At 35.2% G+C, this 24,270-nt stretch overlaps 6 protein-coding genes and 1 long non-coding RNA gene across 13 annotated transcripts; 5 read left to right on the top strand and 2 right to left on the bottom strand.

Moving 5' to 3' along the window:
* Positions 1–1,984: 1,984 nt before the first annotated feature.
* LOC9315446 lies at positions 1,985–3,474 on the top strand. The gene is made up of 2 exons (XM_021027440.1): positions 1,985–3,166; positions 3,281–3,474. Exon 1 carries the CDS (start codon positions 2,893–2,895, stop codon positions 3,157–3,159), a length of 267 nt encoding a protein of 88 aa, XP_020883099.1. The 5' UTR covers positions 1,985–2,892; the 3' UTR covers positions 3,160–3,166; positions 3,281–3,474.
* Positions 3,475–3,940: 466 nt separating this feature from the next.
* On the bottom strand, positions 3,941–4,562 carry LOC110228959. The gene is made up of 2 exons (XR_002332466.1): positions 4,351–4,562; positions 3,941–4,213 (listed from the first exon to the last, which is right to left on the bottom strand). It is a non-coding gene; the product is annotated as an uncharacterized LOC110228959 (long non-coding RNA).
* A 3,107-nt stretch (positions 4,563–7,669) lies between these two features.
* Positions 7,670–9,022, top strand: LOC9315447. The gene is made up of 3 exons (XM_021028729.1): positions 7,670–8,019; positions 8,301–8,506; positions 8,592–9,022. The coding sequence occupies exons 1-3, from the start codon at positions 7,921–7,923 to the stop codon at positions 8,776–8,778; spliced, it is 492 nt and encodes a 163-aa protein (XP_020884388.1). The 5' UTR covers positions 7,670–7,920; the 3' UTR covers positions 8,779–9,022.
* A 317-nt stretch (positions 9,023–9,339) lies between these two features.
* On the bottom strand, positions 9,340–11,850 carry LOC9315448 (beta-amylase 6). 3 transcript variants are annotated; one of them, XM_021028728.1, is made up of 7 exons: positions 11,566–11,850; positions 11,013–11,486; positions 10,771–10,935; positions 10,408–10,674; positions 10,108–10,317; positions 9,829–10,025; positions 9,340–9,707 (listed from the first exon to the last, which is right to left on the bottom strand). In XM_021028728.1, the coding sequence occupies exons 1-7, from the start codon at positions 11,743–11,745 to the stop codon at positions 9,569–9,571; spliced, it is 1,632 nt and encodes a 543-aa protein (XP_020884387.1). In that variant the 5' UTR covers positions 11,746–11,850; the 3' UTR covers positions 9,340–9,568. The 3 variants fall into 3 exon arrangements, with proteins under 3 accessions (XP_020884387.1, XP_020884386.1, XP_020884384.1); XM_021028727.1 differs by having other exon boundaries at positions 9,792–10,025; positions 11,013–11,411; positions 11,566–11,849; XM_021028725.1 differs by having other exon boundaries at positions 9,792–10,025; positions 11,566–11,849.
* A 1,166-nt stretch (positions 11,851–13,016) lies between these two features.
* LOC9317287 (SPX and EXS domain-containing protein 3) lies at positions 13,017–16,407 on the top strand. 5 transcript variants are annotated; one of them, XM_021029368.1, is made up of 15 exons: positions 13,017–13,136; positions 13,440–13,587; positions 13,693–13,813; positions 13,901–13,983; positions 14,100–14,138; positions 14,248–14,340; positions 14,416–14,532; positions 14,604–14,699; positions 14,786–14,899; positions 14,972–15,025; positions 15,099–15,146; positions 15,222–15,372; positions 15,479–15,644; positions 15,710–15,779; positions 15,881–16,407. In XM_021029368.1, the coding sequence occupies exons 3-15, from the start codon at positions 13,732–13,734 to the stop codon at positions 16,157–16,159; spliced, it is 1,392 nt and encodes a 463-aa protein (XP_020885027.1). In that variant the 5' UTR covers positions 13,017–13,136; positions 13,440–13,587; positions 13,693–13,731; the 3' UTR covers positions 16,160–16,407. The 5 variants fall into 5 exon arrangements, with proteins under 5 accessions (XP_020885027.1, XP_020885030.1, XP_020885031.1 ...); XM_021029371.1 differs by lacking the exon at positions 13,017–13,136 and having other exon boundaries at positions 13,316–13,587; positions 13,660–13,813; XM_021029372.1 differs by lacking the exon at positions 13,017–13,136 and having other exon boundaries at positions 13,316–13,553; positions 13,660–13,813.
* A 138-nt stretch (positions 16,408–16,545) lies between these two features.
* On the top strand, positions 16,546–17,848 carry LOC9315449 (uclacyanin 1). The gene is made up of 3 exons (XM_002879336.2): positions 16,546–16,879; positions 16,969–17,104; positions 17,199–17,848. The coding sequence occupies exons 1-3, from the start codon at positions 16,714–16,716 to the stop codon at positions 17,677–17,679; spliced, it is 783 nt and encodes a 260-aa protein (XP_002879382.1). The 5' UTR covers positions 16,546–16,713; the 3' UTR covers positions 17,680–17,848.
* Positions 17,849–19,088: 1,240 nt separating this feature from the next.
* On the top strand, positions 19,089–19,884 carry LOC9315450. The gene is made up of 4 exons (XM_002879337.2): positions 19,089–19,148; positions 19,229–19,312; positions 19,389–19,550; positions 19,648–19,884. Exons 1-4 carry the CDS (start codon positions 19,089–19,091, stop codon positions 19,882–19,884), a joined length of 543 nt encoding a protein of 180 aa, XP_002879383.1.
* Positions 19,885–24,270: the final 4,386 nt, after the last annotated feature.

Genomic DNA, 24,270 nt, shown 5'->3' on the forward strand with positions numbered 1-24,270 from the left:
AAATAAACTTAAAATTAAAACTGTACCAGAAAAAATATATATATATACAACCTAAATGAGCAGAAACTGTTTATTATATCACCATCGCTTTTTTTTTTTTAGTTATAAAATGTTCAGTATATAATAAACCCTAAATCCATTTGTCGCCGAACCAAAGAATCACATCTACTTTTTTTGTTGTTTGTTTTCGAATCTGTCTTTTCAAGTTTGAAATGATTTTCTCTCTATTCAGTCATTGTTACCGTTCCAATGTCGTGGATCGAGAGGAATCATCGACCATTGATCAGCGATTGCTGGCTCCTTACTCAGGAAGACGCACAAGTGAGGATTCCACACGTTGGCAACCGTCTTTATATCCCATCTTGGAGGACGATGGCGATAGTGATCGGTCAAAGGAAAAGGTTTCAGTCGTACGTGGGAAATCAAAGGCCGAAAAGATGGTTTCAATCAGCTACATAGTTAAGAGAGCCTGGTTAGTTTTCACGTATATTATCTGTTTATTATTTTCATAAATACCATATTAGCTGATTAGAAAATATATATATATTAGATTTCTTTCTGCACATAGTAGGAAATTATGAATTGAGGACATAATTTTCAATTTGTATTTTTTTTTTTCTATCATCGACTATATTATACATAAGATTTTTCAAATGACATTTAATTTTTCAGATGATATTTAATTTTTAGATTAATTGTCTTATTGAGGAATCATCTATTAGGTGGTTGGTTGCCTTCATTGATTTAACTTTATGAAAATGGATCTAGCATGATAATGAAACTAGGCTTGATAAAATTTTTTAAGGAAAGAACAATTACTGATTAGGTTCAATAATTAAAAGAAAAGTGTAAACGAATGATCCATGAGAGGGCAGTTTCCATGCAAGGAAGTTTTCTGAAATTATAGACATACATTCTTGAATTAACCTTTAAATTTGATCAAAAGATACAAAGAAAAATGAAAACGAATGATCAACCAAAGAAGTTCGCTAAAATCAGAGGCATACATATGTATATATTTGAGCAATACCGTTTGGATAGAAAATATATGTTTGATGATACTACATATTATGTTAAAAGACTAATCCATTAATCTTAAGAGATTTGTCATTTCCATTTTGTTGATAAAAATATTATTAAATATCTTTCGTTTGTCTAATAGGAACATTGCAATGTCGTCGAATATAAGAGCCTCGCCGGGGTTGTTTCCTTGTCCGGTTATGCGTCGAATTGTATAATTTTCTCCCCCTTATGCATTGCGACAGAAAAAATTGCATATAATGTAACTTATTTATCTTTCATTTTCTTAAAATCAGAAAAAAGAATTGGAGATGCGATTGTCCATTTTCATGTTGCTGAGCCTGTTTGAAGTTAAAAAATGAAAAAATACTATTTGATTTTAATGACAGCAAAGTACAAACTAAACAATATTTCTTAAAGTGGGTTTTACATAAACCATGAGTACTTGTTGGTTTATCTGTTTTAGATTCGAAACAACAATATCTTGGTATCCTCTATCTGTCATAAAAAAAATGTCCTCATTAAAACGTCGGGAAAAGACCGTTGCTTTCTTTTTTGTGTTATATATTTCGATCCTTCTTTTATGTAATTTTATCAAATGAATATATACTTCAGAGTTCAGATGACAAAACAAAACATAAACATCATCAACATATAACATATTATTGGAACATATTCACTACATTTATGTCTATACATTTCCATCAATAAGGGGAAAACATAAAGGAATAGTGACGTGTTTTGACCACTTTTGAATTTTTATTTCGTTATTCACTTAGTTGGCAAAGTGAAAAATAACTTTTTATTGTTTGGCAAAGTATACTAACCAAAAAATTGTCCTTAATGAAAAACAATGTCCTCCATGTATACAATACATACTATGGTAATATAGAGTAATAAGTAACTTATCATGGTTTATGTTTGAATTTGACATATACGTGCATCATATGTCACAGTATTAGAAGATTAGACTTTTTTTTTTTTTTTTATATACCCGATTAGCTGATTCGATCAGCTCCGGAGGAACGCACACCAAAGTGCTACTATGTAGATTTATCGCCAACACCTAGGTGTTGGACTGCCTAACCCCGAGTTTGGAATGCTTTCCGATTAATGTCCGGAGGTATCCAATTAGCCTAATTCCAGATATCATGTAAATTGCTTGGACCAAAGCTCAAGCCCAGACTTCCACATAAATGCAATTTTTTTTTTTTTTAATTTGATACATGTACGTACGAAAATAGATATAGGTGGGAGACATCTTGCTATATCTTTTTTATTTGGTTATAGTGTTAGTCTCTTATATTTATATTTTTTTGTTTAGAAGAAAATTTTGGTTAACATATTCTTAAGTTTCCTCCACCACATAACTGATGTTCTTTATAATTTTATTATCAAGATTTAACTCTCAAGGGTCAAGTACAACCTGTAAAGTTCTACATTCCAAAATGTAGAATTTAGAAAGAAAATTCTACATTCCAAAACTTCCAATTTAAAATTCTGATATCAACAATTTCCCATTCATGAATCTTGACTCATGTTCACTATTATTTTCCTATATATTATTCGCATTAGCTGTTATATAATTATAGCTCTTATCAATTATAAATATATCATTTTTGACATTTTATGTGAATTATTATATGTATTAATGTGGCATTAAATTGGTAAATTATTTATAGATTTACTACTATAAAAGATATAATTATTTCTTACAAGTAACACCCCGATATATGACCCCACCAAAAAAAAAGTAATTACCTTTTATATATACTAACAGTGTGTATATATTATACACATAAAAAAGTTAAAGAAAACCCCAATCTCTACATTATCGAACCAATAATAATATTTTAAGTAATCGAGTTTCAAATGATTTTTTCTCTATTTCGTCGATGTTGCCGTTCCACCTCCGCCGTCCAGCCAACGGTGGTGCCTGTCTCAGGTGACTCAGTTGTCTCAAGTGACTCAGTTGACTCAGGTGTCTCAGGTCACTCAGCAGAGCCTAAACGCTGGAGGCCGTCTTTACCTCCAATATTGGAAGGTGACGAAACCGAGAGTGACCACCAAATTGACCACCAAATTGCGAGAGTCTCACATGCTTGGTCGTTAAACCAATTACTGAAGAGATTCAGATAATTTTGTGGTAGCAAAATGCTTTTCTCTAACTTTGAACTATTATTAAAATCTATTCCATTCTTTTGTCATATATACTTTGTTCATCATAATATTATTTAATGATTTGTGTTTTGGTTGTTAGGTCGGAATCTTAAGTGACAGATAGAGCATCGCCAGGATTGACTCTTTATCCTTTTACATATTGAAGTCTCTAGTTTTCTTCTCTTTTAAAAAGCGATTTAGAATGGTGTTGTAATCGTATCGAATGCAGTGTTACAGCGGGAAAACCATTTGTAATAAATAAATTTAGATGTCTTTTATAAGATGTCTTTCTTTCTTCCAAAACCAACATGTGACTTTAGTCTTTGTTCTTGACCTAGTTCATGATAATTACCTCGAAGAATCATCATCCCTTTTCTCTGACATTCCCTCGTGTTTAATCCATCACTTGAATCTTATGAGACCTACTAGTCTCACACAACACTCCTCTCCTTAAGCATGGTGCAACAAAGACTTCGTCTAAACTGATATCGCCCTTACCGTATGTACTTAAGTATTTCATTAATTAAGTTGATCAAACTTGTGAGGCAATGAGAGTTTGAGAAAGATAGCTTGAACCTCTTCGGATATAATTACACCAAGATTGCTAAGATCTTCTACCAATTTCAGAAAATCATCAATGTTCACATCAATTAAACTTTGATTTTCCCATCTCAAACGCACACAACTTGAGTTGCATATAGATACGATCTTTACATGTACAATCTTGTTAAAGTAGACCACAATTAATGATCTTCCGCAATACGTCATCACAAACAATCAAGATTATCAAGTTTTTAGTCTTCCTATATCACAAACTAACCTTTGAGGAGTCTTAAGTCAATTTATGTGTTTCACCAGATTCTAGCTTGTTTAGTCTTCGACATGGATTGTGTCTTTAGCATCCATTCATCCATAGTGACAAATCGCCTTTCCACCAAAAGGATCCACTTCCATCCATAGTATTCACCATTTTATTTGTAACATGGGGCTATGAATGATACCATATACTTCGATTCTTGCATCAACCTGGAACCTAAATCGAAAATTGAATTTCACCAAACACAATCGTAACAAACCAGAACAAAGAGATCTAACAAGTCATGCTCAAGAACATAGATTAATGTTAGAGAAGATATATAAGAGAAGTAGATGAACACATGAAGTAATTACGAGTTAAGATCCACCGGTGTGATTGATCCTACGTCTCGGCCAGAACGGGATTCAACAATTCATAGACTTAATTTGACAAGATCATCGAGAGCTCCACAAATCCCGAGGTTGACGAGTCATGGCTAAGAAATCTAGCGTACAAGATAACAACATGAACACGCCTCATAAAAACCTTATCTCTATTAGTCGGTAAAACCCTAATTTTCAGCCAATTCCGGTTCAATTAGTTTTCGGTTTAACATTCAAACCAAAAAAAATATAGTTTGGTTTAATGTCACAACCATTACTAAACCGTGATTTAAAAAATTAGTTTTAATTATTGCACTTATTAGTTTGAATAAAACCACAATGATGTTGTAGAGAAAACTGAGAAGAAGAGTAGCTTGTAAAAGGAACAAACACAAGAATTTGATAACCGAGTTCACGGCCTAACCGCTACGTCTCGGGGAAGGACTCTTGCTTCCAAAGCTTCACTATATCAAAAGAGATTACAAACACCACTTAACTTGTGATGTTGTCTTTTTGGTTTCAGGTACAAGCTCAGTAAGAACAAGATCAAAGACACAAATTAAAAGAACAACATGGAGAAAGCTTCTTGAGAACTCTAACGTTTTTTCTCTTTCTCTAGAACCCTTTTTTTTTGTCTTGTCTCACACCTACCTCCACTTTCTCTTATCTCACGTAGAGATATATAAATGCATGGAGTGGGCCACTTAATTCTTCTTTTTCTTTATGTCAATTTTGTCTGGCTCAATGAAGGCCCATCTTGGATGTTTTGTCAAACCCAACAACAGATGTATAGTGGTGATTAGTGAACGTCTGAACGAGACGCTAAACGTCTTTAATCATGAACTGTTTGATAGTTATTTATCGCGACTATTTTTGTATACATGCCCTACATCTTTAGACATCATCGATTTTGTGAGTTTCGAAACTTTTGTTTTTGTTTTTATAACTATATATTGTTTAGTACTAAAGTTTTCCCATTTTGTCATATAATGTTGTTATAAGTAATATATTCTCTGCATAATTACTAGAGTAATTACACTACATACCCTAAGACTGAGAAGTATTTAAGTTAATAGAGAAGTGGCAAACCTGTAAATAAATGATCAACTGAAAACATGATAAAAAGACTAAAATACCCCTAAAATCAAACACTTCATTCTTTCTTCTTTCATTCTTTGTTTCTCTTTACTTTTATTATTTATTTTTTTCTTTTTTTTTCTTTATTTTATGATAACCCCAAACAAATGATTCTTCTTAATTGTGAAACTGATTGCATCTAAAATTATGGTATTTGAATTCATTAAACTCGTCGCATTTTTCTGATTAAAATGAACTCAATAAACCTTAAAAAAATTTCGATATAGAAACGTCGTATGTTTGGATGTCGTTCGTTATTATTGAGCTTCTGTTAGAGATGATTTGAGACACCGTCAACCGACAACGCTAAGAACAAATAACGTTTTTCACTACAACTACTGGGATTATTGTGGGTTATGCTTATTTTTTGATGACTTCAAGAGACCCAACGTATCAAGATTTCATGAAAAGGTTGTTTCTTTCTAGGCAGAGGAAGTTGCTTAAGAGTCATAAGTTTGATGTTGAGAGGTTTAAGGAACTTGAGAATAAGTGGAAGATAATGTCTTGAATCGTGTTGGTGTTGATCTTGATTTGGAGGATTCTTTGCAGAGTCGTCATAGAGATTGATTGGTTTTTTATGATCCAACATCAGTTTCTGGTTTTTCTAACCATTCTCTTTTTGATTATATATCATGATATATAGTGATATATCGGGAAATACACATGTGTCTTATTCCAGGGGTAAATTCGTCCGATTTTTTCAAAACCAAAGATTTCTCTCTCTTATTTTGCAAAGAATAAAAGTTGTGTATGTACAAGCTAATTATTTCTCAAATAATTAACAACCATGTTAATTTCTCAAATAATTTCTCAAATAATTAGCATACAGCTAATTGACTCTAATTACTATGGTCTATGGAATTAAGGAACATAAATTTTGATTCTTTAACAGAGAAGTTAAGACATTGGCCATGCTTGGTTGGGTTGTATTATGCCCTACTTTTCTTTCTCCCCAACACAAAGAATCCAACCATGTTTACCCAAACCAAACAAATAAATAAAAAGAAACTACAAAAACGAGTATTTTATTATTATTGACTTGCAGAAATGTTAATTAACAACAAATCGATAAGTTTTATCTAAAGCAAATTCGCCATTCCATATGGACAAAAAGAAGCTTTATTGGCTTTGGTGCCAAAGTACCACATGCATATCCCAGCTAATCCTTCCCTGTTTCTTCTATTTTTATTTTATAAATTATTTATATTCCTATAATATATATTTTTTTCAACTTTGATTAATGTTGCTCAAAATAACCATTCCCATACTATTCATTTCAATTGTTTTACACAATCCTCTATTTTTTCGAGTTTCTACTACATCAATATCAAATTGTAATAGCTTTATGTCCTTTTTGTTAAAGAATAGCTTTATGTCTTTGCTTTCTTTGCTAAAGCATACTTATGTAGCAAATAATCGTATTAAATGTAAACAAAAATATAGCTTTATGTCGTTTCACTAAAATCAGTAACGCTAAGCGAAATTAAAGATTTGCTTTCGGTAAACATTTGATGACTTTTTTCGGTAAAGATTATAAAATAATAAATTTTGGATATACGTTAAGTAAAATGAATTCATCAAAAACATAGATAAAGTATGAAATTAAATCCATTTTGAAAACTAGTAAATTTTCATTCAATAAAGAAAACTAGTAAATTCAGATAAACTAAAGCAATATATCTACAAGATAGTTAGTTGAAATATTAATACAGTTAATTATCTTTTTCGATTCTCAATTTTAAATTAGCATATAGTAAGTGATATGTCATGAGAGACAATAACGTCTTTGATCCAATTGTTATTTTGATCATTTTCACATCATATTTATTTACTTTGCGTCGTTTAAAAAAAAAAACTTTTAGGTAAACTTGGATAATTTAAAAATCAGTTTAAAGTAAAATGGTATAGTTAAAAATAATATTTACGCTATATATTTTTATTTTCATCAAAACTATTGTTTTATTTTCTTAATTTTTTTTATAGGATCTGGTTAGTTATCTAATGTGATTATATATCATAATCTAGTTACTTGTAAAACGTTATAGGTCTTATTTACTACTTTTAAGTTTTAACAAAAAGGCATGGAGCCAAAAAAAAAAAAAAAAAACTAAAAGATACAAAAATATCTAACAAGAGATATAGTATCTTTTTCTCTCATTTTCTACTTTTTTGTTCTTCTATCTCTTTCTCTCTCTTTTTCTTCCACACACTCATAACAATTACTACTCTTTATATATGAACCGATTTTGTCATAAGATATCATTACTCATTAGACTTTTCACTACCCATTCTCATCCCCTCTTCAACTAACATTCTCTCCCTCAGAAAGAAGCTTCTCCTTTTCTATTTCACACTTTCAAAGTTGTTTGTTCTCAAAGTATCTCCTACAAAACTTAATCCTATAGTTAGTGAAGAGATTTTAAAATGACAAAGATAGGAGGTATTCTTGTTTGTTTAGTCATTGTGGGCTTAGATGTAGCTGCTGCAATCCTCGGAATCCAAGCTGAAGTCGCCCAAAACCAGGTATGCTACGTATATACATGTTGTCTATCAGATTTTAAAAAAGTTTTCCCCAATCCATGATAATAAGCATATAGTACCGTTACAAACTTATAATTTTTCTGCAGATATTTTTTATATTATGTGTAAAAACAGTTTTCTTTTTAAGAAACATTAGTAAGTACCCCAAATAATAGAAATTTTCAAAAAAAGAAAAAGAAAAAGAAGAGATAAATTTAATTAAATTGAGTTCCTATTCCGATGCACATTTTCTAAAAACGGTGTTGTTACATATGTGAATATAGGTGAAGCACATGAGGCTTTGGTTATTTGAGTGCAGAGAGCCGAGCCAGGACGCGTTCAGGCTCGGTCTAGGTGCAGCCGCGATATTGGTAATGGCTCATGTCCTACTAAACTTGGTCGGAGGCTGTCTTTGTATTTGCTCTCAAGACGAGTTTCAAAGATCTTCTTCCACTAGACAAATCTCCATGGCTTGTCTCGTCCTCACTTGGTACGTTAATACAAATCTTCTTTGGCATTAATAATTAATTGTTTGGTCCAAGTAAAATGACATGTGGTGGATGGTGTAATCACAGGATCGTATTCGCCGTTGGATTCGGGAGTATAGTGATCGGGACGATGTCGAACAGTAAGTCAAGATCCTCTTGTGGATTCACACATCACCACTTTCTCTCCATTGGAGGGATTTTGTGTTTTCTTCATGCCCTCTTCTGTGTTGCTTATTACGTTTCTGCCACTGCGGCCAAAGATGAAGCTAAGTGACAAAGTGTCACGGTTAATGATGGAACAGGTAGGTCCTTGTCCTTGACAATATTTATGTATAATCATACTATAACCTAGTTTCAATTTATTTCTTTTTCCGAATCGTTTCACTTATTTCGAAGTCACTTTTGTAATTTGAAAAGCCGTGTCATTTTGAGAAAAACAATGGAAAAGCTTTTATGTCACGCTCTGTTGTCGCATGTGGGGTTAAAATGCACTAGTGATAATGACGTTTGGTGGAATCTTGTCTTTGCTTCGATTCTTGAAATTAATTCAATACTCTCGTTCTGTTTCACACACACACCTATGTGAGATTGTGAATCCTTGTCACGGGATTTTTTTTTTCAAAACTGATTTCTAGAAAAATAGAATAATTTTGATACAAATAGTATCAAATGCAGTAGAGATTTTGATATATTTTTTTGACAAAAGATCTTCTATTTAAAAATGCAAGAGAATGAAAATAATACAAAGCCTTAAAATTACACAAACCTTTTCTACACTATCGGAAGAAGCTATAGCCTTAAAATCCGACCAAAACAGGATTTTGTAGAAAACTGATTTTTGTTGTTCAAAATGTCTACAGTTGTCATATCCTGTTATAACAAACTGATGCTTCAAAATTACATTATTAGGATGAATTATTTACTTTTATATATTTATCTCAAATTTACATTTTTATTTCAGAAATATTGCAAGTCTATAGATTTGTCCTAAGCATCTGTCTAGGACTTCTTCCTCAAGAATGTGCTTTGCAATAGAGACAGTATACTCTCAAACGGTCTAATACTCATATCTGTCTCTTCCAGCCATGGAAATGGATCAACTGGTTCTGTTTCTTCCATAAACTTCTCCAATGATTCATCGTTTCTCGATCTTTCCAAAGGAAACAGCTCGTGATTATACCTTTCAGGCTCTGAACAATACTCCTGAAACATAAAACAAACATAAGTTTAAGAAAATGTGAAATGAGTCTTGAAGCAAAGACTCAAAGAGGCCTTTAGATTCCTCACTTGGTTGGCATGCATTCGTTTCAAGAACATTTTAAACCTTGAGAAATTCGGTTCGCGGAGAAGTTTATCAGATAGCCTGAGATATGTGAACCCAAACATCCTCGGTTTACCATCTTGGTTAATCCCATTAGGCCTTGCGTTTAGTATTATCTGGTTATATCCATTTCTATCGAATCTCGGAAGGGCGTTTTCGCCCGCAACTTCAATCCCTTCTCTCCATCCAGAGCTCAAAACCTTCAAATTAAACCATTACCAAAATCAATTTAAGTAACATATATACCAAGAAGTGTTGTATTTACAGATCCAACTTGCTTACTTGCTGAACAAGTTCTTGTGGTCCACTCTTAGCTTTTGCTGGCTGCTCTGTGTTCTTCATCTCTAGACAAGTGAAATTTAAGATGGCATGATGTCTACCCATCATTCTCGCAATCGCACGATACCCATCTCTGGTTTTGAGATTGTAATAACCTGCGGTAAGTTCTGCAGCATGACTTTCAGTTTTGTACCACCAATGGATTCCAGAGACCTGAAAAATTGAGAAAAAATTAAGAAAACCCTAAATCTAAATCATGTTTAGAATGCATTACAAAAGAAAATGATACAATAGTTGATTTACTTTTGCTGCTATCTTGAGTTTACACCCAAGAAACACTTTATTAGCTTCATCAAGAATCTGATCACCATGGAGACGTAACTTTCTGGAGTACCATGACAAGAAGAACTTTCCTTCTTCCTTAAGGTAAGTCCCATTCGAGTACTCGAAAAACTCGGTCTCTTCTGGAACATTGTTGTATTCACCTGCATTTTCCGGAAGTTTCCACTCTGGATGTCCGATCCTTCTAACTTCTTCTTCATAGTCTGATCTTAGATACTTGTCATAACACTGTGAGATTGAAATAATCATACAAAATAAACTTATAAGGCTCTGTTTTTTTTTCAAACCCTAAAGAAATTAAGAGTCATATTTTCTTTTTCTTACTTGAAATTCCCCAATTCCTGGAAAAACCCATCCTTGAGTCTCGCTGTAAGAAGGATACCTAAGCTCTCCAGCAGGACCAAGCCCTACTTCAATGTCTATTATAACTCCAGAGTTAATGAAATCTTCCATGTTCTCTCTAAAGCTCTTCATGTAGTCTCTGTACATCTAGAAACAGAGCAAAGATTATATAAATACACAAAAGCAGTTTTTCCTAGGGTTCTAAATTCAAGAGTTTTTGATACCTCAACAGCTGTTCTTCCTCTGAAAAGAGACAAGTTATCTACAGAGAGAGACAAACACTCTTTGTTTCTATTACCACTCTTGTTCGTATAGAAGATATCGGGATTCGAATCCCCGATTTCGAGCACCCATTTCGGTATCGGGATGTTAACATCGTCTCCTATGTTGCCTCCACATCTATGAAACGACATTATAGCTTGTAATTTTAGTCCAAAGCTTTGTACGATCGCAAACAAGTTTCTATAAGCACTCCATTGATATTGCTTTGGACCTTTTGATTCAACGATTCCCCACCAAACATCAACCATCACTCCATCTACTTGACTCTGTTTCAGTTTCTTGAGCTGTCTCTTGAGATTCTCTTCGTTTTCAAGAACGTTATCGTTCGTGATGACTCCAAGCTGAAGCATGACGTAGACAGGAACATAGTTGGTCAACATTTTGTTTTCATACGTCGTCGTATTGAACTCTGTCGTCTGTGTTTTCAAGATTAAGGATTCAAAAACAAAACCAGAGAGTTAACTAGAAAATGGCTCAAAGATTGTTGTCACTAACCTTTGGTTCTGTTGTAGAAGAAGCAGTGGCTTGAGGCGTTCTTAAAGATTTCTCCTTGATTGAGAATCTCCATTGGCCTCGTTTTTTTATTTCTTCAACTTTAACAAAAATTAAAGATCCTTTGTGGAGATTTCTTCCGTTGATCAGATTAGGGTTCATCACTCCTAATACGCTTGTCATGGTACCTTGCGCTTGACGGAACTACAAAAATCCTTTACAGGAATCATTATGATCAAACACAATTTTCTTTGTTTTCTATATTTTTTTCAGTGAAACTAAATTTGCTAATTTTCTGGCGCGTTCGTATGTTATCAACAAAACGTGGCCATGATTTTCTTGCCCAATTGTTTTTTTTTTTTTTTTTTTGTATTTTTGTTTAGTCACGTTTCTATAAATTCTATTCCTTGTTTTGTAATCTCCCGAATGAATTATCTTATAACCAATAAATATCCATGTGATACTAGATTTTTCTTTTGCCTTATAGGTTGACAATCTTATTATTCGCATAATACCAATATTAGGATAACACCATTAATGCATATCTCACTATATCAAGGAGAATGGGGTATGCAACATTCGATCAGTCTCCATGAAGGTTCTCCAGTTACTAATGTCAAAACTTTATGCTCCTGAGACACCTCATTGTGTCCTTGATAAATAATCAATTCCATGGACAGTATCGATATATTGGTTTTTACTAACAAAATCCATCAATCATGCATAGTAGGATATATTGCAAATTTAAAATACTTCGATTTCATTTCATTTCTTAGCAATTTAGTTGAGAGATATTTTGCTTTATAACTCGCGTGACAAAGAAAAGAGTAACATACTCATGGAAATCCGATTTTGAAAATTCGCTATAAAGAAAAGAACACAAAGCAAATAAAAATAGTTAACTTAGAATAATCAATCATTGCTCACTATAAAGAGTAAACAAGGGAATGAATTATAATATACACACAAAAAACAGAAGATTGTCATCCAAGATGATAGTGTGATGATGATTTTTTTTTTTTTAAATCTAAATTTGAAAAACCCACAAAAAAAAGCATGAACTAATTAAGTGAAAAATGGTTAGAACATTTTGAAATGTGAAGGCTTATGTAAATTTTTTATTTATAAAGTTGATGCAATTTCTAGTACTACTTATTATGTAAAATATTTGACAAAATTAAATTAAATCATATTCTTCAATTTCTGGATAAAAAAAAATAAAGTAATATTTGTACTTTTATATAAACAAAATCTAATAATAAATAAGGAGATTTTAGCTTGATAACACGTAAAAGAGTTGCTAAAGTCAATAACTTGCATAAGCCGTTGACCAAAACTAAAACATTCTTTTTTCTTGTTTAACAAAAAAACTCGTTAGATTATTTGTATCTCTCTCTCCCTATCGCTCTCATTGATTATTGGTTTTTGCTAATAATCATCACAACGTTTCTTTTTTTCTTTCTCCAACCCCTAAATCGTATCTCTTGAGAGATATCCAATAAGAACGGTGGACTTTTATCGATTGTTCCTTTTCTGGGTTTGCCTTCAAAGACTTCTTCCTTAATTCTTACAACGTAATTTTGATTTGCTGTCTTGTGAATTGTGTTTATTTCTTAGGAACTCAATGCAAATGTATGTACATTTTGACGTTTCGAAGAAAAATTAAAGAGCTTTTTTTTTCTTAATGCGAATTTTTATTATTATTTTTTCCGCTAAAATACAAAAGAGAGGGTTTTAATTTATCTCTCTCAGCCGCTTTAAAGCCATCGACTTTTTTGTGATTCAGATTGAATCTTTTGATGGGTTTGCTAGATTTTATTTTCTTTGGTACCGATTGGGTTTAACATTATCTCGATGCGATTGTTCGTGTTGAGCAGTGGGACGCCTCTTTCAGAGTAGGAAGGAATTGGTGAAAAAAGTTTCCTGTTTTGGAAAGGGTTTGATTTGTCTTCATGTTAAGAGCAGCGTGACTTCTTCTTTCAGAATCCAGAGTAAGCAATCGACGAAAGTTTCCTGTTTTGGAAGGTACCCATTTGTCTTCTTCGTTGGAAAGTCTTTCACTTTCGTGGTTTTTATAGTTTAGTTGAATTTCGTAAGAGTTAGGTCTTAGCTGCTGGCGATTGGTTTCAGAACAAAACGAGACAGAGAAAAGTTTTGTCTTTGGCATCTATGTTTGGGGGTGTCTTGTCTATGCCTGTGAATAGTCCTCACTTGCGCAAATCTGGAAGTAGACACATCGTCACTAATCTTGGTTAGCTTTTTCTCTTTTCTTTTTTTTGTACCAAAAAAATCAGTTTCTGCTTAGTGATTTTGATTACATTTTTAATGGATGGTTTAGGAGATAATGACTTGAAGACCGCAAGTATGCTTCTGAGTACATATGCTAAATTGCAAACTCCTATATTCCTTCGAAGTCTCAAGGTTTTGTTCATTTATTCAAACTTATTAGATTTTTTAGCATGTCTAATGATGCACTCATAGGTTCTCGCTGATTGTATCATATCATCAAATTTCTCGTTTTAATCTTGATTCTCCAGGTTGCTCTGTATATTGGTGGTCTTTATGTTTGTGGAAAGGTTGGATTTTGAACTCTTATTCTTGCAAACAATGATCTTAGCTTTTGAGTTTAAGCCATCGTTTGAGTTTTCAGTCTTGGCAATATACAATAATGTTAAAAACTTGCAGATTGGATTTGAATCTGTAATGAAAATGGGAGTAGACACAAGAGAACTGTTCTTCTATGAGACATTTCTGTATTATAACCCTCTCCTTCTCATTGTAAGTTACTTTTCCTCTCAAATTAGTTAGTCAAATCCTTCAAGTGTGTTTCCTGATGTGTGCTATTTTGTTCAGACACTCATGGTCTGGCTCTGGGGTGTTAATTTGTGGGTTTTTTCTCGGTCTGGAGTTGATTATGCAGCTATCTTTTATCTAGGACCAGATCATCTTAGTCACAAAGAGATATGGAAGGTAGATAACTCTTAGTTAGATCATTTGTATATATTTTCCGTTCGATTACATCTATGTAACCGGTGTCACAGTGTGCCAGGTGGATGACAACAATTATATTGACTAGCATGACTGCCTATCTATATCTATACTCGCACGGAGATGTAAAATTGGCTGCATCTCAACCAGTGTAATAGATGCATCTTCTCTTAAAGTTGTTTCAAAGAGATTTTGATTCAATTTTTCATAGAGTGACCTTTTCGGATGTTTCCAGGTGGCTTTGTATTTCTCAGCTGTGATTATTCTGATCATCCCTTTCGATATCTTCTACATGCCGTCTCGCTACTATTTGCTTTGGACTTTTTGGCGAATACTCTTCCCGGTGCAGGTAAAGGAATACAATTTTTTTTTTCGGTTGAAGATGCACTTACATCATCTAACTATCCTTTGGTACAAACAGGCAGTGACTTTTTCGGACTTCTTCCTAGCTGATATCCTGACTTCAATGTCAAAGGTAACACAATTTTTTACCTTTCCTCTATATATGTGGAATGCAATTGTTGAACAACAACAAATATATTTTGCAGGTTTTATCAGATTTAGAACGTTCAGTATGTCGTATGGTCCATCGACAGGTCAGTAAGTTTTCTTCTTCTTTATTGCTGAGGTATCATTACACATGCTCAGTGAATCTGATGAATTCGTTGTAGGTGGCTACTGTTGCATGGTTTGAAGCCGATTCGGTTTGCGGGAGTCATTCTGCTGCAATTCCCTTGGTTCTTGTTCTACCTTATCTTTTCCGGCTGTTCCAATGCATTCGTCAGTATAAAGATAGCAAGGACATTGCAAACATCTATAATGGTAATAACCCAAATCCGAGACATTTCCTTTTGTAACAAAAACCGGTTCTTTTGTGTTTGGCTTTCGCAAGATTTCTAATATCTCTCCCCTGTCTTTTTTTTTTCAGCTGGGAAATATTTAACCGCGGTGCCTGTCATCTTTCTTTCAGCCCTCAAGTATTATATCGATCCAGATACATGGACGTACTCCATTCAGCCGGCATGGATCCTCGCTGGTCTAGCTAACACTTTCTTTTCCTTCTTTTGGGATATATTACGCGATTGGGATCTAAGGTATAGTGAATTTAATCTTATATACACTGTCAGAGTTAGATTTCTTACCTCTTTTTTGCTTGTAGTGTCTTCACTCGGATTTTCAAATTCAGCAGACCAAATCTTTTCTCCCATCTACTGTATGGACGCCGTTGGGTAATATATAGTTTTATTCTTTTCATTAAAGCTTCCAACCACATGGCCTGATCGATAAGTAACTAGCTAAATGCGTCTGAATTGGATATGCGGTTTTGCAGGTACATGTTTGGGTAATCGGAAGCAATCTGGTACTAAGGTGGACATGGACGTATAAGTTATCTGCTCATCTCCGTAACAACTACATCACGGTCTTCATCATCACTGCCTTGGAGATTTACAGGCGATTCCAGTGGGCGTTTTTCCGTATAGAGAATGTATGGTACAAAATCAACAATCCCAAGCATACTTCTCATCAATCTAATCCTCTTTCACTCCAAAACGATATCGACAGCGAACATGAGAAATTACTCGCTCACAGTCACAGCCCCGGTGTATAAAAATCTCAACGTTCTTGTTGTTTTGTGCTAAGTTCTGGAAAGTTTTGAATAACAACACATACAAAGTACTCTGTTACTTATACTGTAACTTGTAACTTCCATTACAGAGAGAGAGAGAGACTACACTGGCTCTATAATGTACAGGAAGATGTGTAATTGTGTAATTTCTCTTGGATTAATATTATCTTTACCTGTTCTTGTAAAAGATAAAACTTATAAAGCATTAAAGAAACTTGCTTTAGGTGCAACTAAACTGGTTTTGGACAAGTGTAGCAACATGAACGTTGTCTGGTTTCAAGTGGATTAGGTAAAACCAAAAAAGAAAAGAATAGCTTACTTGATCCAACATACTAACTCTCAACAGATACAAACGCAAGTTTATTATTTACCAACTCTTATCATAAAAGATTCTTCTCAATAATTTATCCTCTAACCATTATATATACACACATTTGACACCAAATGTGAAGCACAAAACATCATCATCTCTTTATCTATCTTTCAATCTCTTGTTGATTTTCCCCCAAAAAGAAAAAGAAGAGAAGAAGATTAGAATGGCATCTAGAGACATGCTGATCATAATCTCGGTAGTAACCACTACACTCCTGGGTTTAGCAGTAGCTACTGACCACACCATTGGTGGTCCTAGTGGTTGGACTGTAGGAGCTAGTCTTCGAACTTGGGCTGCAGGACAAACATTTGCTGTCGGAGACAATCTTGGTAAGTAATATCACATCTCTATCTTAAACTTTGATTCAACATAAAAAAAAAAAGACTAAAAACCAAAACTCTGTTTTTGCTTGAAACAGTTTTCTCCTACCCTGCTGCATTCCACGACGTCGTTGAAGTCACAAAACCCGAATTTGATAGCTGTCAAGCGGTTAAACCGCTTATAACGTTTGCTAATGGAAACTCCTTGGTTCCTCTTATTACTCCTGGAAAAAGGTAAATACTTTCACATGCAAATCAAAGACCAAATGATGATTTATATACTTGGCAATATATTTAGAAATATAAATTCTTGACCGGTTTTGTTTAGGTACTTCATTTGTGGAATGCCGGGACACTGTATCCAAGGGATGAAACTTGAAGTAAACGTTGTTCCAACTGCAACCACAGCACCAACCGCACCGCTTCCAAACACCGTCCCATCTCTAAACGCGCCTTCGCCTTCTTCTGTTCTACCTATTCAGCCTCTTTTACCTCTTAACCCTGTCCCCATTCTCTCTCCATCTCCTTCTACTCCACTTCCTTCCTCCTCTCTGCCTCTCATTCCACCACTTTCTCCGGCACTATCTCCGGCTACTCCAGCGGGGACTTCTCTGCCGTTGTTCCCAGGCTCACCAGGTAGCTCTAGCAGCACATCCACCAAAACCGTCGGGACGTTCCCTTCTAGTACTACCGATACAACGGCCGATCTTGCTGGTGCAGGTTCTCCTCCGGCTGACTCCTCTTCTGCCGCGAAAACACTTGTTTTGGGATTTGGATTCATGGTTGCTATGATTCTTCATTTGTTCTAAGTGTTTCTTTTAAGTGGAGAGAGATTTGTTTGCGGAGGGAATCTTGTTTGTGTTTACTTTCTTTTGTTGTATATGAGAAAATGTGTTGTTTTTTAGGGTACTCTCTTGTGTATTTATATTTGCCACCATGTTATCCGTTTATTAACAAATATTACATTGTTACAATTTATATAAATATCGTATAGAAAAATTTGCTTAAGTAAAGGTAGTATAAACAAAATATTTGTCGCTGAGTGGTTTGGCTCTATTGCAGAAGTTTGTTATGTTGGTCCAAACCAGAGAACGAATCCCCTCAGCGTGAATCAGCTTTGCCACTTTTAATGCCTTGAATGGCAAGAAAACTTAAATTTTATAAATTTTGGAACTACAGTAAAACCTCTATAAATTAATACTCTATAAATTAATAACCTCTCTAAATTAATAAATTCTTCCGGTTCCGAGTTGGGACCAGTGTAAAATATGACATAAATCGATAAATTAATAAGATAATAATTTTTTTAAAAATCCCATGTAAACATATGGTCTCATCTATATTATAAATTAATAATTATATAAACTTATCAATATATATATATATATATGTATATTTAACTTAATATATATATATATGATATAAATTTATATATCATATATGAATTACTATGATATATATTTAAAATATTATATGTAAAAAATTTAATGAAATATGACTCTATTATTCGAAAAAAGTTTGTGTTGTTTTTTAAACTTAATATTTGCTTCTCTACTTGCAATTGGTTTAAAAAAATATTGCTTATAAAGAAAAAAAATTATTTTTAGATAGAAATTTTTAAAGAAATTTTAAAATTAGTAAAATCTCTCTATAAATTAATAATTATTAATTTATTGATAAATTAATACCTCTCTAAATTAATAAAATTTCATGGTCTCAACATTATTAATTTATAGAGGTTTTACTGTAGTCGTCTAGGATTCACTCCTATTACCAACAAAAAGAAGAGAGTTAATTTATAGTTTTTACTTAAATTTTTGTCAATTTATAATATCTATTTTTGAATTTATATGTTGATAAGATATGAAATTTTACATTCTAAATTTTGAATTTTAAGTTTTTATTTTAGAAAATGTGATGATGTATGTATTGTTTTTTAATTGACGGATTAATTAAGTCTTTACTACCATTTTTTCCGGTTATTGGAAAAAATAAAATAATTAACCATAATTAATGACTATTCTCTACCTGGCCGGGGTGGTTTATTTCGGTTTAGTCAATGGTTTATCCCTATATAAGCACCACATCATCATTTAAAGTTGCAAAAAGAAACAGAAACAGAGATTGTGTTGATCGTTTTTGAATTCTCGTCAAGATTTAGATCAAGATTCACGTTTTAGTCTTTCTCTCGCTCATAGGTTAGTTTCTGCAGACTAACATGGATGATGATTATGATGAGATAGGCGAATTTCTGGAGATATTATATGGAGAACGTGAGGTAAAGTATCCTTCTTTTACATTCAGATTCATCGTATAACTAGATCCCACATTCTTTTAACGATTCACGATATTGGTTAGACACCATCGTTACTAGGAGATGCAGAAACGACACGTCCGTTGAACATCAATGCTCGTCCCGAGCCTTTACCATCTCAAGTTCAAGTATCACTCTTTCCTTTGGTTTTTGTTTCTGTCCTCAACAAGTTTCCATCGTTCTAATACTGTTGATGATCATTAGGACCAACCACCGCGACCACAACTGTCGTTATCGTCTAGATCACATGATATACAAGATCTTGATGATCAGTCTAGGCTATTTGGATACAACGAGCCTAATGTTTCTTTATGTGAAACAAGGAACAGGACTGCTCAGTTTCAACGTGGACACTCTCAATCTCAGGTACTATCTAATCTAATCAATACCCTTGGAAAACTGCTCAAAGTTTCTATCTTTTATAAGACAATAAGTTGGTAATATGTATCATCATTTGCTTTAGGAACTAAACACACCATTTGAAGCAGAGAGCGTAAATTCTTTATTTGCATCCACTGAAACGGACCAGAACTTATACACAGTGCCACCACATAATTTCGGATATGGTGAGCCCATTGGTTCTTTATGTGAAACTAGTAATAGGACTTATCAGCTTCAACGTGGACACTCTCAATCTCAGGTATCATCAAATATGATCTTACCCGTTTCATCTGCTCAAAAGTGTCCCTCCTTTTTATAAGAATTGTAATTGCAGTTTCAGAGAAGACACAATATTGCACTGAAATGATCTGACTTCATTCATCACGTTTCAATGCGTTTTATAGTTTTACAACAACAGAAGCAAATAACTGAAGCAAACTAGAAACAAGGACACAACTCCACTAACTCAACCACTAAGCTAGTTTGACGCAAAACAGAATTGACTGAAACAAACTAAAGAGAACAAGTCTCTTTTATTCCTAAACTTGCGGAAACAGAGACACAACAAACTCAACAATCCCTCCCCTGAACTGAACTCCCTCAAGACCTCAGTTCAACATGCTCATTCCAAAAGCTTCACGGATTCTCTGAAATGTTACCATCTTCAACGGCTTTGTCATGATATCCGCCAGCTGCTCCTCCGTGTTACAGTAAACAAGCTTAATGACTCCTTCTTTGACCAAGTCCCTTAGAAAATGATAACGAACCTTGATATGTTTGGATCTCCCATGTAAAACAGCATTCTTAGATAACTTGATGGTAGAAGTATTGTCACATAATAACACCATTTCTCCTCCTTGATCGTATCCAATCTCCTTTAGAACTCTTCCCATCCAAACAGCTTGACAAGCGCAAGTTGCTGCTGCAACGTACTCTGCCTCAGTGGTCGACAACGTCACAATGGGTTGCTTTCGTGATGACCAAGCAACAGCTCCTCCACCCAACAAGAACACATAACCTGAAGTGCTCTTGCTATCATCAATGTCTCCCGCATAATCGCTATCCGTGTAACCGATAAGCCCTGTTCTTCCCTCTTTCTTGTACCAAATCCCATACTCCATAGTACCTTTCAAATATCGCATGATCCTTTTTACAGCAGCGAAGTGCAACTGTGTCGGATTTGCCATAAACCGACTGATGAGACTCACCACAAACATAAGATCAGGACGTGTTGCTGTTAAGTACATTAAGCTTCCCACCATCTGCTTGTACAGAGTTGCATCAACCTTCACGCCTGCCTCATCACGTCCAATTTTCTGGCCAGGAACTATTGGATTGCAGACAGAATTGAAATTCTGCATTCCAAATCTCTCGATGACCTCCGCTTTTCTGCGCTTGATGAACAAGGTTTGTTCACTGATGCTGTTCTCGAAGCCTTCTCTGATAAAGTATGCTTCAATGCGATGGAACCAGGCCCGTGGCGCCTGTTTTAGTCCATACAGAGCTTTGTGCAATTTGTAAACCATGTGCTCCTTCCCGATTGCCTCATATCCTTGAGGTTGTGTCACAAAAACGTCCTCCTTTAACTCACCATGTAAGAACGCCGATTTTACATCCAGCTGATGAATTCCCCAACCTCGTTGAGCTGCCATTGCGATAATCATTCTTACAGTATCCATTCGAGCCACAGGTGCAAAAACTTCCGTATAGTCGATCCCATATTCTTGAGCATAGCCTTTCACGACAAGTCTGGCTTTGAATTTGTCGACTTCTCCAAGCTCGTTGAATTTGGTTTTGTAGATCCATTTCACCCCGATTGCCTTTGCTCCATCTGGAAGCGTCACCAGTGACCAAGTTTGATTCTTCTCAATCGAACTTATTTCTGCATCCATCGCCTCTTTCCACCTCAAGTGTTTTGTAGCTTCTTGGAAAGTTGTTGGATCTGAGATGACCATGAAAGCCATCGTGAACACTGGATTTTCAGATCCAATTCTCGCCATGTTTGCCTCAGCTTCAGCATCAGATGATTCTTCTCCAGAGGTGTAATCAGCATGCCACGCAGGTGGCTTTCTTAATCTGCCAACTGTTGAGGTTGTAGCTTCTGTGTTAACTTGAGTGGGGCGAGGGTGAGTCCTCACTCTGTTCTCCATTTTCTTCTGATTCTTCTGCTTCTACTTCCTCTTCTTCGTTTTCATTTTCAACACATTCGTACTCATCCTCCCACTCAAGCTCCATGCTTTGTTCACTCAAGTAACTATCGTCCCACTTCCATTTCTTTTCCTCTTCAAATATCACGTCTCTGCTAACATGAGCCTTCTTCTTTATGGGATCAAACATCTTGAAAGCCTTTGATTCGCTACTGTATCCAATCATGACACACTTTACACTCTTGTCATCAAGTTTGGTTCGTTTGACATCGGGAATATGAACATATCCGATGCTGCCAAAGACTCTAAAATGCTCAACCGATGGCTTGCAACCACTCCACGCTTCCTCCGGTGTCATGTCTTTCACGATCGTTGTAGGAGATCGATTAAGAACATGATTCGCCCACTGTACTGCATCTGGCCAAAAGCTCTTTGGCACTTCCTTCTCCGATAACACTGCCCTCACCATGTTCATAATCGTTCTGTTTTTGCGCTCAGCGACTCCGTTTTGTTGCGGAGTGTATGCAGTGGTGAGTTGTCGCTTGATCCCGTGTTCTTTGCAAAATTCCTTGAACTCATTAGAGTTGTACTCTCCTCCTCTGTCAGTTCGTAGGCACTTAATAAAGCTCCCTGATTGCTTCTCCACAAACGCCTTGAACTCTTTGAAAATATGGAAAGCTTCTGATTTCTCTACCACAAAATAAATCCACGTTTTTCTTGAGAAATCATCGATGAAGCTTATTAAGTACCTCTTTTGGCTATTAGATGTTGGAGTAATTGGACCGCACAGATCAGAGTGGATGAGTTCCAGTTTTTCGGTTGATCTCCATTTGCTCTGTTTCGGGAAAGGGACTCGATGATGTTTCCCTTTCACACATGCTTCACACGTGATCTTCACTCGTCCAATGTCTGGTAATCCGGTGACCATCTCCTTGTTACGCAGGGTGAGAAGACCTTTGTAGCTGAGATGACCATATCGATGATGCCATAGTTCTTCTTTGTTTGCAACATCAACTTGTAGGCATCTTTCCTCCCTTGCCTTATCACATGTCTCACCTAGCAGAACGAACATCCGATTTGCGCTCATAACAGACTCTGCTATCTTTCCTCTTGAGGGATGATAGATGCTACAAGTTCTTCGTGCTCCTCCTTTGAACAATACGTCCAGCTCCTTCTCTTGAAGTTGCCCAACACTCAGCAGATTGTTCTTCAATTCAGGGACATAATAAACATCATTAACCACATAGCTTACCCCATTGAGTGTTATCTTCACCACTCCTTTTCCATTGACCATTAACTTGTGATTATTCCCAAGTTTGACATCGTGTGTGAATGTCGTGTCCAAACTTGAGAACATGCTTCTCTCACCACACATGTGGTTTGAACATCCAGAATCTATGAACCAAACATCTCCTCTTCTAGTCCCTTGAAGTTCAACATAAGCCATAAGAAGAACTTCTTCCTTCTCACTGATCTCTGCAAAGTGTGCACCATTGTTCCCGCTTGGACATTCATAAGAAAAATGTCCCAGTTTGTGGCAGTTGTAACACTCAATCGTTGCCTTGTTGAAAGAGCGTCCTCTGCCTCTCCCTCTACCTCTATAGGATCCTCTTCCTCTTCCTCCGACATTAAGAGCTTGAGCTTCTTCTTCATAGTTGCTCTTCTTGAATTTCTTCTCGTGAACAGACAGAGAGCTCTGCAGCTCATCGATCGTCATTCTCCCTGTGTCCTTGGACTCCTCAATAGACACGACAACATATGTGAATCTCTCGGTCAGAGTTCGAAGTATCTTCTCAACGATCTTCGAATCTGGCATGTCTTCCCCGTTACTTCTCATCTTGTTGGAAACAATCATCACCCTTTTGAAGTAATCATCAATGTTTTCATCATTCTTCATGACGAGAACCTCAAAGTCTCTCCTTAAAGTTTGGAGAAGAGATCGCTTCACTCTCTCGTTCCCTCCAAATTTTCTCTTCATGGATTCCCAGATGATCTTGGATGTTTTACGATCCAAGATCTGCTCAAACACGACCCGATCGATTGCTTGGAACAGGTAGTACTTGACTTGATGATCCTTCTTCTTCAACTCCTCAAGACTCTTCTGCTGCGCTGCAGTAGTCTCGATTCCCGCTGCTGGCTCGGGAACGCCATCTTCTACTAGACTCCACAGCCCCTTTGCTCGTAAGAGGTTCTCCATTAACTCGCTCCAATGATCGTAATGACCATCGAAATGAGGAATCGTAAGTGTTTTGTCTTCACTCATCTTTCTTTCGCTGTTCTCTCTTTTCTCACTTTGATCACTTTAAAAAATTGTGTTTTGCTCTGATACCAATTGTAATTGCAGTTTCAGAGAAGACACAATATTGCACTGAAATGATCTGACTTCATTCATCACGTTTCAATGCGTTTTATAGTTTTACAACAACAGAAGCAAATAACTGAAGCAAACTAGAAACAAGGACACAACTCCACTAACTCAACCACTAAGCTAGTTTGACGCAAAACAGAATTGACTGAAACAAACTAAAGAGAACAAGTCTCTTTTATTCCTAAACTTG

The sequence above is a fragment of the Arabidopsis lyrata genome (genome assembly GCF_000004255.2).
Source record: "Arabidopsis lyrata subsp. lyrata unplaced genomic scaffold ARALYscaffold_4, whole genome shotgun sequence".
Taxonomy (NCBI): Eukaryota; Viridiplantae; Streptophyta; class Magnoliopsida; order Brassicales; family Brassicaceae; genus Arabidopsis; species Arabidopsis lyrata.

Excerpts from the sequence above, each read along its gene's own strand:
- LOC9315449 (XM_002879336.2), top strand. The coding sequence starts at position 16,714 with ATGGCATCTAGAGACATGCTGATCATAATCTCGGTAGTAACCACTACA. Across the intron at positions 16,880-16,968 it reads TGCTGTCGGAGACAATCTTG|TTTTCTCCTACCCTGCTGCA; the intron begins GTAAGTAATATC and ends TGCTTGAAACAG. Across the intron at positions 17,105-17,198 it reads CTTATTACTCCTGGAAAAAG|GTACTTCATTTGTGGAATGC; the intron begins GTAAATACTTTC and ends GGTTTTGTTTAG.
- LOC9317287 (XM_021029368.1), top strand. The coding sequence starts at position 13,732 with ATGTTTGGGGGTGTCTTGTCTATGCCTGTGAATAGTCCTCACTTGCGC. Across the intron at positions 14,900-14,971 it reads GAATACTCTTCCCGGTGCAG|GCAGTGACTTTTTCGGACTT; the intron begins GTAAAGGAATAC and ends TGGTACAAACAG. Across the intron at positions 15,780-15,880 it reads TACTGTATGGACGCCGTTGG|GTACATGTTTGGGTAATCGG; the intron begins GTAATATATAGT and ends GCGGTTTTGCAG.
- LOC9315448 (XM_021028725.1), bottom strand. The coding sequence starts at position 11,745 with ATGACAAGCGTATTAGGAGTGATGAACCCTAATCTGATCAACGGAAGA. Across the intron at positions 10,936-11,012 it reads GAGGAAGAACAGCTGTTGAG|ATGTACAGAGACTACATGAA; the intron begins GTATCAAAAACT and ends CTCTGTTTCTAG. Across the intron at positions 9,708-9,791 it reads AACGAATGCATGCCAACCAA|GAGTATTGTTCAGAGCCTGA; the intron begins GTGAGGAATCTA and ends TTTATGTTTCAG.
- LOC9315447 (XM_021028729.1), top strand. The coding sequence starts at position 7,921 with ATGACAAAGATAGGAGGTATTCTTGTTTGTTTAGTCATTGTGGGCTTA. Across the intron at positions 8,020-8,300 it reads CTGAAGTCGCCCAAAACCAG|GTGAAGCACATGAGGCTTTG; the intron begins GTATGCTACGTA and ends ATGTGAATATAG. Across the intron at positions 8,507-8,591 it reads GCTTGTCTCGTCCTCACTTG|GATCGTATTCGCCGTTGGAT; the intron begins GTACGTTAATAC and ends GTGTAATCACAG.
- LOC9315446 (XM_021027440.1), top strand. The coding sequence starts at position 2,893 with ATGATTTTTTCTCTATTTCGTCGATGTTGCCGTTCCACCTCCGCCGTC.
- LOC9315450 (XM_002879337.2), top strand. The coding sequence starts at position 19,089 with ATGGATGATGATTATGATGAGATAGGCGAATTTCTGGAGATATTATAT. Across the intron at positions 19,149-19,228 it reads TATTATATGGAGAACGTGAG|ACACCATCGTTACTAGGAGA; the intron begins GTAAAGTATCCT and ends GATATTGGTTAG. Across the intron at positions 19,313-19,388 it reads CTTTACCATCTCAAGTTCAA|GACCAACCACCGCGACCACA; the intron begins GTATCACTCTTT and ends GATGATCATTAG.